General features: G+C 31.7%; 1 protein-coding gene across 1 annotated transcript in view; it reads left to right on the top strand.

Moving 5' to 3' along the window:
• Window positions 1-5,547: 5,547 nt before the first annotated feature.
• The window catches only part of LOC112599735 (transcription factor HES-1-like), a 19,357-nt gene continuing 10,512 nt past the window's right edge, over window positions 5,548-14,392 (top strand). Inside the window, exon 1 of the mRNA XM_025346784.1 lies at window positions 5,548-5,891. Coding sequence (XP_025202569.1) covers window positions 5,670-5,891 — 222 coding nt within the window. The 5' untranslated portion in view covers window positions 5,548-5,669. The remainder of the gene's footprint in view (window positions 5,892-14,392) is intronic.

Here is a 14,392-nt window from a genome sequence, read left to right as displayed (position 1 = left end):
ATTGTTTTTATTTTTTTAAATCTATTTTTGGCAAAAAGAAGAAATATTTTTGATTTAAAAACGAAACATATAAGACTAAACAATGGAATTTAGATCTCATCTTAACCTTATAATGATAGATTTGGTAGTATAAAAATAATAATGCTATGACGGGCATACGTCATAGCATTATTTTGGAACGGCCGTGTTGTGTAATGTATGTGTTAACTCTACCCGGTGGTAGTTGCCCGTAGATGATTGCTGGCGGGAGGTTTATGGCACGCGACTACCGCTGCGGTTCGATACCCCGCACCCGCCCCTGCCTCATCACCACGTCGGACTCTACACGCTATCGCCGTCACTGCCGCGTTCGCTTCGAACCGAGGTGCCTCTTCAACCATTTATTAAACCCGTCACGCCCGTTCCGGATAAGCCCTAGAGACCCGTAACCCTCTCTCCCCTCTGCGCCCGTTTCTCCAGTCACCGGAAGTTGGACCGCAGTAGGCTTAATGCCCGTAGGATCAAAAAAAAAAAATATATATATATATAAAGAGAAGGAGAGAGAAAGAAAAATGTGTGTGCCCGTATATATATATATATTATATATAATATTATATGTGTGAAAAAAGGAGAATAATAAAAATATAAAAATACATAAAATAACTAGATAGGTATAATAAAGTTTCTCTGTTCACGTAGATAATTTTTTCTTCTAGTTTTAGGAGATTATTGTCTATGTCATCTACTTGGATTTATAAAATATTTGCAACCTGCAAAAGAAATTCTTCACCTCACAATACTATACTATACCGTATATAGGTATTATCATTGGTGTGACAAATGAACGAAATTCAATTTGATCTCTGTATAACATGTTGTAATTAATGACTGATTATGAAAGGTTATTGAACAACAATAGTATATTATTAAATACATATAAGATGTAGTGATGTCTCTGGCGTTAAGTTGAGGATCACACTTGTAACCTCAAAAATATCTACAGTATTAAAATCATTTTAGATAAATATTCTGTAATACACCGAAATTCACAAAAATAAATAACATGCATAGGTAATAATGATTATATATTACATTATAATGTTTTTATTCGTTGAAAATAATAACTACAGGTGTAAAAAAGAATACTTATGGATGTGTTTTAAATATTTCTACGGCTTATAAAATTAAATTTTTGCGGGTTGTATATAATTTATAAATACCAACTTTATTGTAATATCAAACAAAATTTCTATTATATGCTAGGAGGCCTAGAGTGTCTCCGTACTGGGTATAATTTATGGAATTTAATTTTCGCAAAATCAAACCAACTTATGATACCAAGAGGTACAAATAATATACACTTATGTTATTATTATTATTACTATTATCTAGTGTGTAATATCCATTATGTTTGGAATTTTTTTTTTTTTTTACACCAATACACGATATCTACCAGAACATAATATATGTCATTATCATTTACGACCGGTTATGGGATCCGTTACGCGTTGAGCCCGACGGGTGCGTGTCGGGCTGGTTGTACCGTGGTCATAGGAGGAAGAGGTATGAGAGGAGGAAATGTGAGAAAGAGATATTATGGTGCGCCGTGTGGCAGGGGGAGTTTTACAGAGGAATTGGGAGATAAAGAAGGAGAAGAAGAAAAAGACGGAGAAGTAGAATAAGAATAAGAAGTTATAGTCGTTGTCCGACACCTGTGACCGGGCCTCTGCCGCCATCGGTTCTATATACCCATATAGTGTAATTACAGTGCACGCCATAAAATCCTCGGAACGCGCCGCACAGCGCTTTGCGGTGTGGCGTGGTGATGGCAGTGGCGGCCGACTGGCATCGGCAGCGGCGGTGGTCGTTCGTAAGCTTTGTGCCGAGGCGCGTGCACTCATTACACACGCCGCCGGGGCCCCCGCGCATCCGTTGTCGGTGGAAAACGCTGACACGGTCTGTCGCGCACAGCGTATCTGATTTACAACGAAACGGTCTATACATATTATATAATATTATATATGTGTGTATACGTACGGGGTTTTAATTGTTTTCTGTTATTTTTTAAGGGGAAAAAAAAATCTCTGTATACATAATATATGAATAGGTAAACGTGTATTTCCTTTACTCTTATTCAGCTGTCAAAATATTGTCAACCCGTGCATTTTCCAAAATAACTCTGTACACGTGCATGTATTATGTATATATATATACTACGATTCCGTTTTGATAGGTACCTGCCCAATAATCGTCTGATGTAATAATACGAGATTATATTTTAAGAACAATTAATGATTTAAAATGTTATACCTGTATATTTATTTTATTTTATTTCATAATATACGCATACGAATAATACTGGGCCCCATTGAGAAGTCTCGTGTTGGGGACTTAGGAGTTCTAAATTATATTGGACATATATCTATTTGATATAGATACTTACATAATTAAATGTTAGAATTGTGTACAAAGTGCTAAAATAGATTAACTATATAATAATAATGAAAAAATATTTGACTTTAGTTTTCAGTAAATGATTGCAATATTATGTTTGATTTGTTATTTAGTGTATGATTACTATAAAATTAATTCGTCAGGAGAATTAAATAGACATTGCAAAATGTGTTTATTACATAGGTTTATTAAAATGTATAAGATTTTTGCGCTATTTATTTCGAAATGTCTCTACTAGCTTTTTATTTAGATATTTTAATAAGGAAACTTTTATTATTTGCGTATCTTATATTTTTTTCCATGCAATATGTTGGTGTAAATATTTATATTTAAAATAAATAGCATTTTTTTAACGTTCAAATATATATTTTTAATAGGTAACATGTTAAGTTTTTTTTTATAAAGTTTCTGTTGAATACATTTGTTCTTTATATAGCACTATAGCAGAGTATTAAGAATTTGATTTTGGTAAACTTATTTTAACTTCGAGATACAGCATTATTGAACGCATCATCAGCCTATTATACTATAAGAGATTAGTGATTCTACCAATGTAAGATACACTTGATATATAATTCAGTATGTTCTTGAACCATGTTCAGGTTTCTTAATATATAAATCAATTTTCTCGATTTTTTCATTAATTGATAGTATTGATACCTAACCTAACCTTTCCCATCTCCTTTAAAACTGATTAAAATTCCTAAATATTTGAAATAATGTTCCATGTTTTTGACTCAATTAAGCAATTATTCAATAATTTTATAGGTGATGTTCAAATCGTATCATATTTAAATTTCATAAAATACGAAAATATGTCATATATTATATTTTTATATAGGAAGTATCTATGCATAATGATTAATCTAAAAGGGTAGAGCTTAATATAATATGAAGATTATAACTTATGGGTAGGTACCGAACATAAAATATGATTAATTTAAAAATGTTAGTGATAGAGCTCAATATTTCAAAGAATGAAATTAATATTAACTAGTTCTAACTATATAATATTAAGTATCAGTATATTATATCTATATTTATTATAACATTTATAATTTGGTATTTTTGAAATCTTTTTGTAGACATATTTAAATGTATTGTGCATAATATCTTTTAAATAATTTAGCATTTAAGTTTTATACTTTTTTTTTATTTTCAGAATTTGTATACCTACGTATAATAGAATAAAACTAAATTAAATACATTAATTATAGTGCTTTATAATAAAACTTCACCCTTTTAAAAAGTTTATAAATATACACCACTAATCTTATCTAAATGTTCATTGTTCTACAATCATAGGTAGGTAACAAGTGAATAATGTATTAAATTTGGTTTTACACAGTTACACGTATAACATGCTTTTTTACTCGTATTGATTAAATTTTTCTTAATAACCCTACTTCAACATTTTTAGGATTTTTAGAGTGTAAAAAAATTAGCTTATTTCATAAGTTAACAAACTTCTAAATTTAAACTTGCCTTTGGTTTAACATATTGTGTAAAATTTTTATCTTTCGATTTTCTCACAAAATGTTTAAGTATTTGTTTATATAATACTACACAAATAATAAAATTATCAATAGTTATACCTTTTGTATGTATTTTTATATTACATTAAAATCACAAAATATATTTGAAATACATGTATTTGTACCTGATAGTTCTTTTAAACAGTCATCGAAAAGTATTAACGTTTTTGGAAATAGTTTCTAGTTACATTTGAAATAATTACAGACCGACTAAAAATTAAATTTTTGTTTACCATTGTTTAAGTGTCTTTTTATTTTTGAAAGACTTCATACATTTGTGATTAGCAAAATATTTTTTTGAAAATTTTATTGCCGTATAAAAATTGAATTTTGAACAAATAGTATTTAAATTTTAAAGTACAGATGAGTGAATAGAGTGGATAAATAGAATTGACATGACAGTACTACACAATATAACTCTACTAACTTATATAACTCTGCTGATCAAACTTCAATACTTAAAAATTATAATCAATAATTTGTATAAATTTGTTAAAAATTTGGTTTATATCATACTGAAATTCTATATTTAGTAGAAAATGAGGCTTTGGAATTTATAAAATAATCTTTTTCGAAGAATTGTGCGACATAAGATTTTTGTTAAAGTTCTTGTATTACAGTACAGTTATAACCAAAATCATTTTAGTATATGAATTTACTGTGATATATATTCTAATACCTACTATATGTTTTCGTAGGCTGTATTCAATTTTAATAATTCAGTTTTGTTTATTTAAAATAATTATTATGCTTACACTTTGAACTAAAATCAAATGTTGACGTTTGTTTATCGCTTTTTTCGAGGATATCGCTCATTATTAACACGAACTATTGGAGATATTTTGTACCAATATATAACTTACTATTGCATATATAACATATGTATAGGATGTATAAGCACATAATACGGGATTAGACGTATGCCGTATTGAGAAATTGGAAAATTGTTGTAGAGTACCTATTTATCACACGGATTATATTTATTTATTTAACGTGAATAATTACAAACATAGTATTGTATTATTATTTAATACATAATATTATAGTCGGCTTGCATTCGGATATGCGCTTTCATATAATGTATAAGTATCATTTTCAAAAATCTTAGTTCACAGTTTCACAATGGTGTATAACGTATATAAAATATAAATCCCTCCGAGATATATACATATACATATACATTTTTTTTTTTTTTTTTTTTTTTGTCATATTTCGCGCAGGCATATCGTATGGATAGGTTAGGGGGTGTAGTGAAGGGGTAGGAAAAACGAGGGGATTCTCGTATAATTTAATATCACCGCGAGGGTGGTGGGCGTGCCGTTGGCGCCCAAAGCGCGCGCGGGTCGTCGGTGGCGTCACGGCTATTACACCGTTCACGCGGCAAAAGAGTAGTTCGGCGGGGGCGGGTGCGTGCTGTGGTGGGACAGTCGTTGGTCTTGGTGGAGACGCGGTGGCGGGAAGAATCGTGTGCGGACGGACGGGACGGCGACGTGGGGGTTGAACCACGACAGGGGGAGAGAGGTGTCGACACTGCGGTCGGGTCACCCGTGCCGCCGCCGGCGGCGTCGAGTTCTCGCTTCTCTCATTACCGTCGGGAACCGCCGCGGCACCGCCAGGCCACAGCAGTAGTCACACGTCAGATGCGCTTGCAACATCATGTGACGTCGTCCCACTTCGTTATTATAAAGCGCGCGCGTGTTTATGATGACAGGAAAATGTGAACCGGACTCTTTGCCCGTCGTAATACCAGTCGCGTCCGAGACGTCTTCCGCAGGAATCCACGACAACAACAATAACGCGTCTTCTACGGCAACACCGTCGCCCGTCACGGCCACTGTGCATCCCTTTAGCAAGAGGGAACCCATCGTCACCAGCTCATCCTTGATATTTTCACAGTCGTCTAATCAAAAGGATGGTAAAAGGGTAATATTATATTATTATTTTTTTTTTTTATATATATACATATACAGATCGTTATAAATTATAATCTATATACCTATTTATTTATATTTCTTGATAATAATTTACGATTATCATGTAGGTACACAGTTTTAAGGCTTAAGTACAGTTTATAAGGATGCCTATTCAGAGTAATCCAATATTTTTTTAATAATATAATAGCATAAATTCATATACATATTGTATAAATGGGTATTATAGATATTAATTATTTATTGTTTTATAGTTTTATACAAAATATAGTAAAAACGATCCTACAATTTAGTATACATATGAGTATATTAAACAGATAGATGAAAATTATTCATTTTTGGGCATGTAAAAAAACTATATTTTTAAATAAGATTCATTCAATAAGTAATGGATATTTAACCTATAGTAATAACACTTATGAACTAAAATAATACAGCGAATACTAGCTATACCTAGTTATAATATTACCAACTATTTTGATAATATGCATTTATAAGTTTATTGATTATAATTTATAAATTTAATATAACAAACTTTTTATTCAACAACTTTATCTATACTGGAAAATAAAATAAATTTTTAACTCTCCGGGGTAGTATAATATATTTTATAGGTGTCGTTATATATATGTGTATAATACAGTCGATACACGGATACACGCATTACACGTGCAAGACTTATTATATACTGTATGATTATACTATTTTAAATTGTTGTTTATAAAGAAAACGTGTGCTTGGATTTTTGTGAATATATTATTAAAGCTGCTGTCTAGTTGGCAAAAATATAATATGAAAGTTTAGATTTAATAATATTTTAAAAGGATTATCATTGTTTGATGCGATAATTGAATCAACTGTTAAATTGAAAAAGATATTTTGAACCATGGTAAATGTATGCTGTAAGATTTAATAATGTATTCTTTATTAAACGCCCAAAAACTTTGATAGAAATAATATATATTATGTACATATGAATCTTTCTCCAAGGATGCTATCACCATCATATTCAATTTAACTATGCAGGTACAAAAATTTTAAAATTTTATAATATTTATAACTTATAAGCATTTAACCTCCTAACTATAATCATAAAATACCATATTATATTATAATATACTTACATTTTTTTATGCAATTTAAGGAGTATTTTATAGTGATATAAGTTTATTTTTTCAAATCGGAACCGTCATATATGTTTAGTCTTTAGTGTACATTTTTAAGCGGATTATGTTTTTGATCATTTTGTTGCATATAGGTAAATCGAAATTTAGATGAATTTAATTTTTGAGTTATTGAACAATTTTTTTTTTTTTTAATAAAACGATATGAGAACTATAATGATGATCTAAAAACTAGGTATAGTAATTAATTAGTAATTTAATCTTATAATTTGAATATATGATTAATACTAAACAAAGTATTACATCATTTTAATATTTTATGTAACCATTATTGATATAGTACGTTGTGCGTACATAAATATTTTTCCTAAATAGTATACAGTTCGATTACAAATAATTAGTTTAAATTTTAACTATCAATCAAAATTATATTGACTTAAAAAGTAATCCAAAACTATACAAAAATTAAACTCAGTAAACATGATATTATTATTTTTGGAGGGAAAGAATTATTGGAGAGGGCTAATATTCTGTAATCTTTAACTTTGATTATTATTAACTACATGATATAATGATAATATTTTACTTCTTATTTTCTAAGTGGATCTTTTAAAAACGAATTGTCGGCTATCTTTAATATTTTTCTTATTAAAAATTTAGTACCAATATTTGTAATAAATAATAATCAAGCTGTAATATAAATTTTAATGCAGTAAAATTTTATAAAAATCATTAATTACAAATGTAAAAAGTAAAAAACAAATTTCCTTTTCATCTTTCTTTAGTAGTTATCGGTCTTTAAGACTATACTGACAAACATTACCATGCTATCTTTATCTATTGCTAAATGCTAGGACTCACCAATCTATGTTTGGGACAACCTACTTCATGTCTTTTATGGTAAAGACCATAATATAAGCACTGAACACCCTATCGATGTTTTACCTTCTAGTGTATCACATTATGCAATGTGTGTAAGCGAGCCTTTTTTCGCAACACTTTCAAAGGTTAAAATTCAATACTTTAAACATATTAAATATTTTTGCCTAATATGAAACATATTCTTTGTATGTACACTTAAAAAATAAAGACACAATAGGAATAATTATTTGTCAAACAAATTGAAATATTATGTAATACTTTAAGGTAAATAATGACTAGTCAGAATGTTAATAAAAAAATAATTATTTTTTTACTATACACCTTGATATCTTATTCCTGAATAGAATAAAAAAAAAATACTTTTTAAATATTATTTTGATACAATATTTTTGATATTTGCTTTGACTGGTTTGAATTTAATTTAAATACAAGTTGTGATATACTTTTATGAATCTACATAATAAATCAACGTTCAAAGTAGTTACTATAAGTTAAGTATCTCAAGCACGATATACTTATTATTAATATATTATTTATGTTATATTATTGTTCCTTATGTATAATTATTAAAAATTGACCATAGAATATATTAAACAATTTAAAACTTAGGAGATACATTTTATACAACAATATTATATATATTCCTATAATAAACATAGGTTAAGTAACATTATAAACCAATTAAATCGACAAATAATTATATGTTATAATTTAAGTATTTGCGAACTTGAGTACTTAGCCTAACTCACAATCGTTAGTCTTTATTTAATTTAACATAAACATAATACTTTTATTTTAACCTAACTTTTGATTATCAGTTTAGAACAAAAAGTAATTGATTTTCATCTATTTTAAAAACATTTATATGTATTGCTGCACCTATTGGCCGTTGGATGGACCTTATTTCTTTCTTGGGTAGTTTAGTAATTAAGACTAAAAACGAGTAAAAACAGTAGTACACTCTGAATAGCAAATTTAATACTCTTGTATACTATTATTTATATATATAAAAAAAAAAAGGTAGGTATCGACGGTATCGTTTTGTTAAACGATGCAGGCATATTGAACGTATTGATGCAGAACCGATATCGATTTATTCTAGGAGATTTTTTGACTTTAATCGAAAGAAATGTTCGTTTGTACCGTTAAATTTAATCTCCCCTACCTCATGACGACGGACTTTTCGAGTAGTAAATGAAAAAAGAAAATCGTTTTTTCGACGACCTCAACGATTAGCGGCAACGGTCGGTCATACGAAATAAAACCGATTATCAAAATGTCCACGACCATCTCATAATATAAGATGCAGGGGGAGCAATAAGAGTGAGCCGACTTTCGAGCGCAATCGGGCCGACGCAAAACCGGGCAGACGAGTCTCTGCTCCTCCCCCCCCCAAATCCATCCCGCCGACAACACCGGCGGTCCGGGTGTCGTCGTCGTTGTCGGCGGCGGCGGCTAGGAAACACAGTTGGATGGCATGCCGAGCTGACGGGGCGGTCCGGTGCGGCGGCGGTTATAATACTAAAACCGATCCCGGCGGCTAGCCGGTCGAGTTAACGTGCGCGCGCGCGCCACCGCCTTTTATGTGTGCCTACGCGTGTGAACATTTTCGTTCCCCTCCCCGTCCGTCGGCGCGCGCGTGTGTATGTGATATCTGGTCGTCCGTGCTGCCGGTAATAATAATTGCAGCAGCGATATCAGCAGGCGAAGGGTTTATATAACGAACGTGCGTGTGCGGCGCGCTCGTGTGTGTGTGTGTGTGTGTGTGTGTGTGCGTGTGCGTGTGCGTGTAAACGCGGCGGTAGATGGACGACGCGGTGGCGGGAAACATCGGCGCGCGGGTGTTGGCTCGCCCGCCCGCGCGCGTGCGCGCCTGTGTGTGTGTGTGTGTGTGTGTGTACGCCGTGCGGTGTCGGCGTTGTTTGTTGTTGTCTGCGTGTCTACCGGACCTTCTATACTAAATCGGGACTCGGAGCGTGCAGGCCGGAGGTGTGGTGCGGGTCGGCGGGCACTACTACACACAGCACTTGCGTCCGTCCGTCCGCGCGCCGCCAGCCAGTGTCGGGTGCCGCCACCGCCGCCGATTCCCGCCTCCGCCCTCCGCAAGGACGCGCTCGTCCGTGACCATCTAGACAAACATTGGTTGCTAAACGTGCCGCTCGGTTTCATATTATTATGCACGTAATATATATATATATATATATATAATAGGAGGTACCTACGTATTATACGCGTAATAATATTATAATAATGATTTAATGCCCACTTCCACTACCGTGTTTTTTCTATGCTTGTATATCAATAATAATATGATTCGATCACGTACGGAGCCTCGGGGGTGTGCAGCGCGTATGCAGATCAGATAAGAGGTCTGCTTTAAATTAGAATTTAAGAAGGCCGCTAAGTTAACTGCACTTAAAAAAAAAAATCATAGTCCTAGTTATCAAAAATAAAAATAATGCATTTCCTACTTTGTTAATTAAGCTCAAATTTAAGTGTTTAGAGCTTTTCATATTTTAATTTTAACGAGTAATACCGGACTTATTTTTCTATTCAATAATTTAAGCTAAAAGTTATTCATGTAAATGCTATCATGAAATGGGTGTGGTGGAAAGCTTCCACGAGCATAGTCTGGTTAAGATTCTGCTGCATAATCCACGGTCTTCATGAACATAACTTCTGGTTTCACCAATGGATTCATTTCACACATGTCTTATAGTACTATATCTAGACACACATATGTTGCATACTATATAATATCAATAACTAATAATTAAATCTTATTGTTTAACTAGTTTAAAACATACAACGATACAACACTTTAACATTGTACAGATTTTGTTTTACTTTTTTGTGTAAGTCATTTTGTTCTTAGGTCCAGAAAATGTAAAATTATATGTCGTAATTAGTACCTACCTTGAGAAATTGTCAATACCACGTATTACGTACATAAATATTATATCGAGTTAGCTGATAGATATTATTATATTATTAACAAGTGCAAATAGTCATTAACTCTTTTACCACGTATAGTCTGAAATTGTATTGAAATTTGAGACTTAAAATTGTAAGTAACCTAGTTTTATACTAGGAGTGAAGAGTGTATATTTTGTCTATTATGAATTGATGATTATTTTAATCATTTCTTAACAACAAACTAACTATTAGTTTTTCAAATCCATTTTTAACACCACGAGTTAGCAATCAATGAATCTACCGTAGAAGTGCAGTATAAATCTAGTTAAACAGTAGCAATGATAATATAACAAGCTTTTTAATTAATAACCTTTTATATGTGCCCCACCCTATTTTTGACAAAATTCTGATCACGGATTTACACAGACATAACAAATTCAGAATAATCAACACATATATAATATTGCACAATATTAATGTTTTATTTAAAAAATACAATGGACATTTTGATTACTTGTGAATTTGATAATTTATTAATATGATATTTTCATATAAAATGTAACAACTTTTTGTATGGAAATATATAGCTATTAGTTATTATTTACTTTAAATATTAAAATATTATGTTGATTGAAATATAATAGAAGTATAGTATGTAGAATTGGATGGCATTTTATTACCCGCATTAATGTATTATTATATAGGATATAGTAATGTATTTTGTAAGTTGTAATGAGAGTATAATAACAGTATACAAGAATTAGGGTGTTGCGATTTTGTTAGTGATGTACTCGTAAGATGTGGCCATATGTGGGCTTTGAATTTCTGATATAATTATCTCCACTATAATGGCAGTATGGCGATTATACTTTAGGTTATGTTATGTGGGTGAATTATTATTCTAACGTTAATTTTTATTAATGGTGTTTGATAGTTAAAATCTTGTAACAGTTGTGTGTGCGAAATTACATAGTCTATTGACTATTACAGTATAATAATATTATATTACATGGGCGCTTGAATTGGATTTAGATTGGTGTTTTTCAGACCTTTGCAGTCAATGAAACATATTTTCCAAGTCTGGTAAGATACAGGTTACACACTGATCAAAAAAAACTCGGAACGAGTATAAAAAAAAAAAATACACTGATGAAATGAACTTTAAAACATCGCGTAAGCTTCACGCATCAGTGAATGCGTCAACTATCATAATATTATAAAGCCGTATGTGGTGTGTAGGTTTAGGAGGTAGGCGTGCGCAATCTATCTCGATTTTGTTGCATATATATGCACCATACACATTTCCTCTTAGTATATATACACTATAATATGGTGACAATATAAAATACACGATAATGACTAGTGGCGTAATTTAAAGTAACTTTTTTCTGGCTGGGAGGGTAAGGGCAAAATGTAACAAATATTTTTAAATTTTTGTCCAAAACTATAGTAGTGAAGAGATGATTCTTCTCACCTTCAAATAATTTACTAAGAAATCATAAATTCATATATACACGTAAATATTAAATAGAAGTGCCTGAAGTGTTGTAGGGTTCTAAAATTATTGAAAATGTAATAAGTTAATTTCAGCTGTCCGTGTTAAAATAAGTAAAACATTGAGTTTAATTTTTCAAATATAAATATAAAATATAAACATTTTAATGAAAATTTTATAACTATGTATACCATTTGGGGCAAAAAAGTATGATATATTTTGCCCGCTACAGTATAAATGTATATTTTTAAGGGGCAACGGGCAACTATAGCATGCAAAAATATACCATATACCCGCTCACTAAAAAAAAAACCAATTGCTTTTTTATGTTACTGTTCATTCACAGTCAATCATTATAGTTTGTGTGCGGGCATGTATTTGTGTACTAGGCTTTTACAATGAATCTCATAGTAGCAACCTCGACACGCACGATTTGCTGACCACTGGATGACCGTGCAGTAGCGGAGGTCTGCTTGTTAGTAAAGGCGGCAGCGGCAGCTTGATAAGAACCCTTGGTGGCGCTACTATAAAAGAGGCCACCGTCTATCTTTCTTGTACCCACCCGCACACGTTGCACGTTTCGTATACCTTTTTCACGCGTTCAACATTGTAGAAAAACTTTAGGACTACGTGTTACACCTTTGTCTGTATGATGAGAAGGTGAAAAAAACCAAACCATATAATGTGTCCATTCAATTCCTTAAACGGTAAGACACCGTTTTTGCAATAATATTTTTATTATTTTTTTTTTTTTTTTTTTGAAAAGGGGAGACGAACATTATATATCAAACGTTCAGTTTTGAAAAAATAAATTATTCGATTTTTATGATAAAATGTTGATTACGATATATATTCTTACTTTTATTTTATTTATATACTAGGATGCTTTGCTCCCGGCTCACTTCGCACCAACTCCACTGGGATCCCAAGGGTAGTCCTCCTTTACATATTAAAACGTAATATTAATAATTTATATATATATATATATATCAATATATGTATAAATTATATCTCTCTATAGTTTCTATTATAATAAAATTATTATCTATACTAAGATTTTCAATTCAATTTTTATTTTTTTCAATATCATTGCTTTACGTCATTCGTAGTACTTTTAACATACCTATTTTTTTCTTTGTCAGATAACTTAAAGTTTAAACCTTATCTTATCTTGTCTACATGTAATGTTGGGTTTGTACGATCTAATCGATCTATACATAAACATAGATGAAAGCAAAAAAATGATTATTTTTATACATTATTGTCGATTGTTTATAATAGATACCTATGCGGAAGGTATACTAACTTTTCATATAGTAAGTATAACAAATAATATGTATAATATGAATAATAATAACACCTTATGGGTTTATCTATGAAATGGATTAATCATTTTGACGATTTACTAAAATATCACGATTCGTGATAATATTGATCTTTTGATTTTTATTTTAACCCCAAATTGTTTTTACGTATATCACATATTGTGATGTATATAATATAGGTAATATTATAATTAAAAGTTTGAAAATTTAGGATTTAATTGTAAACATTTTTTATACATATATATTTTTATCGCTCTCACTCACTCTAAATATAATCCTAGAAACGCTCCAGTTCCTTAGTATAAAATATATGTATATATATATATATATATATATATATATATATATATATATATATTGTTCAATCTCATACGGTTTCGATTGCTGTCCGTACACGGTATGATGTACAGCAATAATAATAATAATAATAATAATAATAATAATAATAATAACAATAATAATAGTAATAGTAATAGTAATAATAGTAATACGAGAGTCGTGCGCGCGCCAGGCTTTCGGTGTGTGTACGGTCACAGTCGCGGCGCGCGCGTGTGTTTGTGTGTGTGTTATGTACGACGAGCGTGAGTGGGTAGTGTTTGAACGTGTCGGCGCGCGCGGCAGCGGCGGCGGTGGACCTAAAGCGGCACGACGACGTCAAGTCACGGACACGGGATAAACCCCCCCCCCCGCCGTCGGCGCACGGATCCGTTCCTCCGCGCCACCACGCGCCGCCGTCCTCGCCCCCCCCCCC

This window comes from Melanaphis sacchari, unplaced genomic scaffold (assembly GCF_002803265.2).
Source record: "Melanaphis sacchari strain LSU unplaced genomic scaffold, SCAv2.0 Contig54_pilon_pilon, whole genome shotgun sequence".
In the NCBI taxonomy this organism is placed as follows: domain Eukaryota; kingdom Metazoa; phylum Arthropoda; class Insecta; order Hemiptera; family Aphididae; genus Melanaphis; species Melanaphis sacchari.
This window is presented reverse-complemented; position numbering and strand designations above follow the sequence as displayed.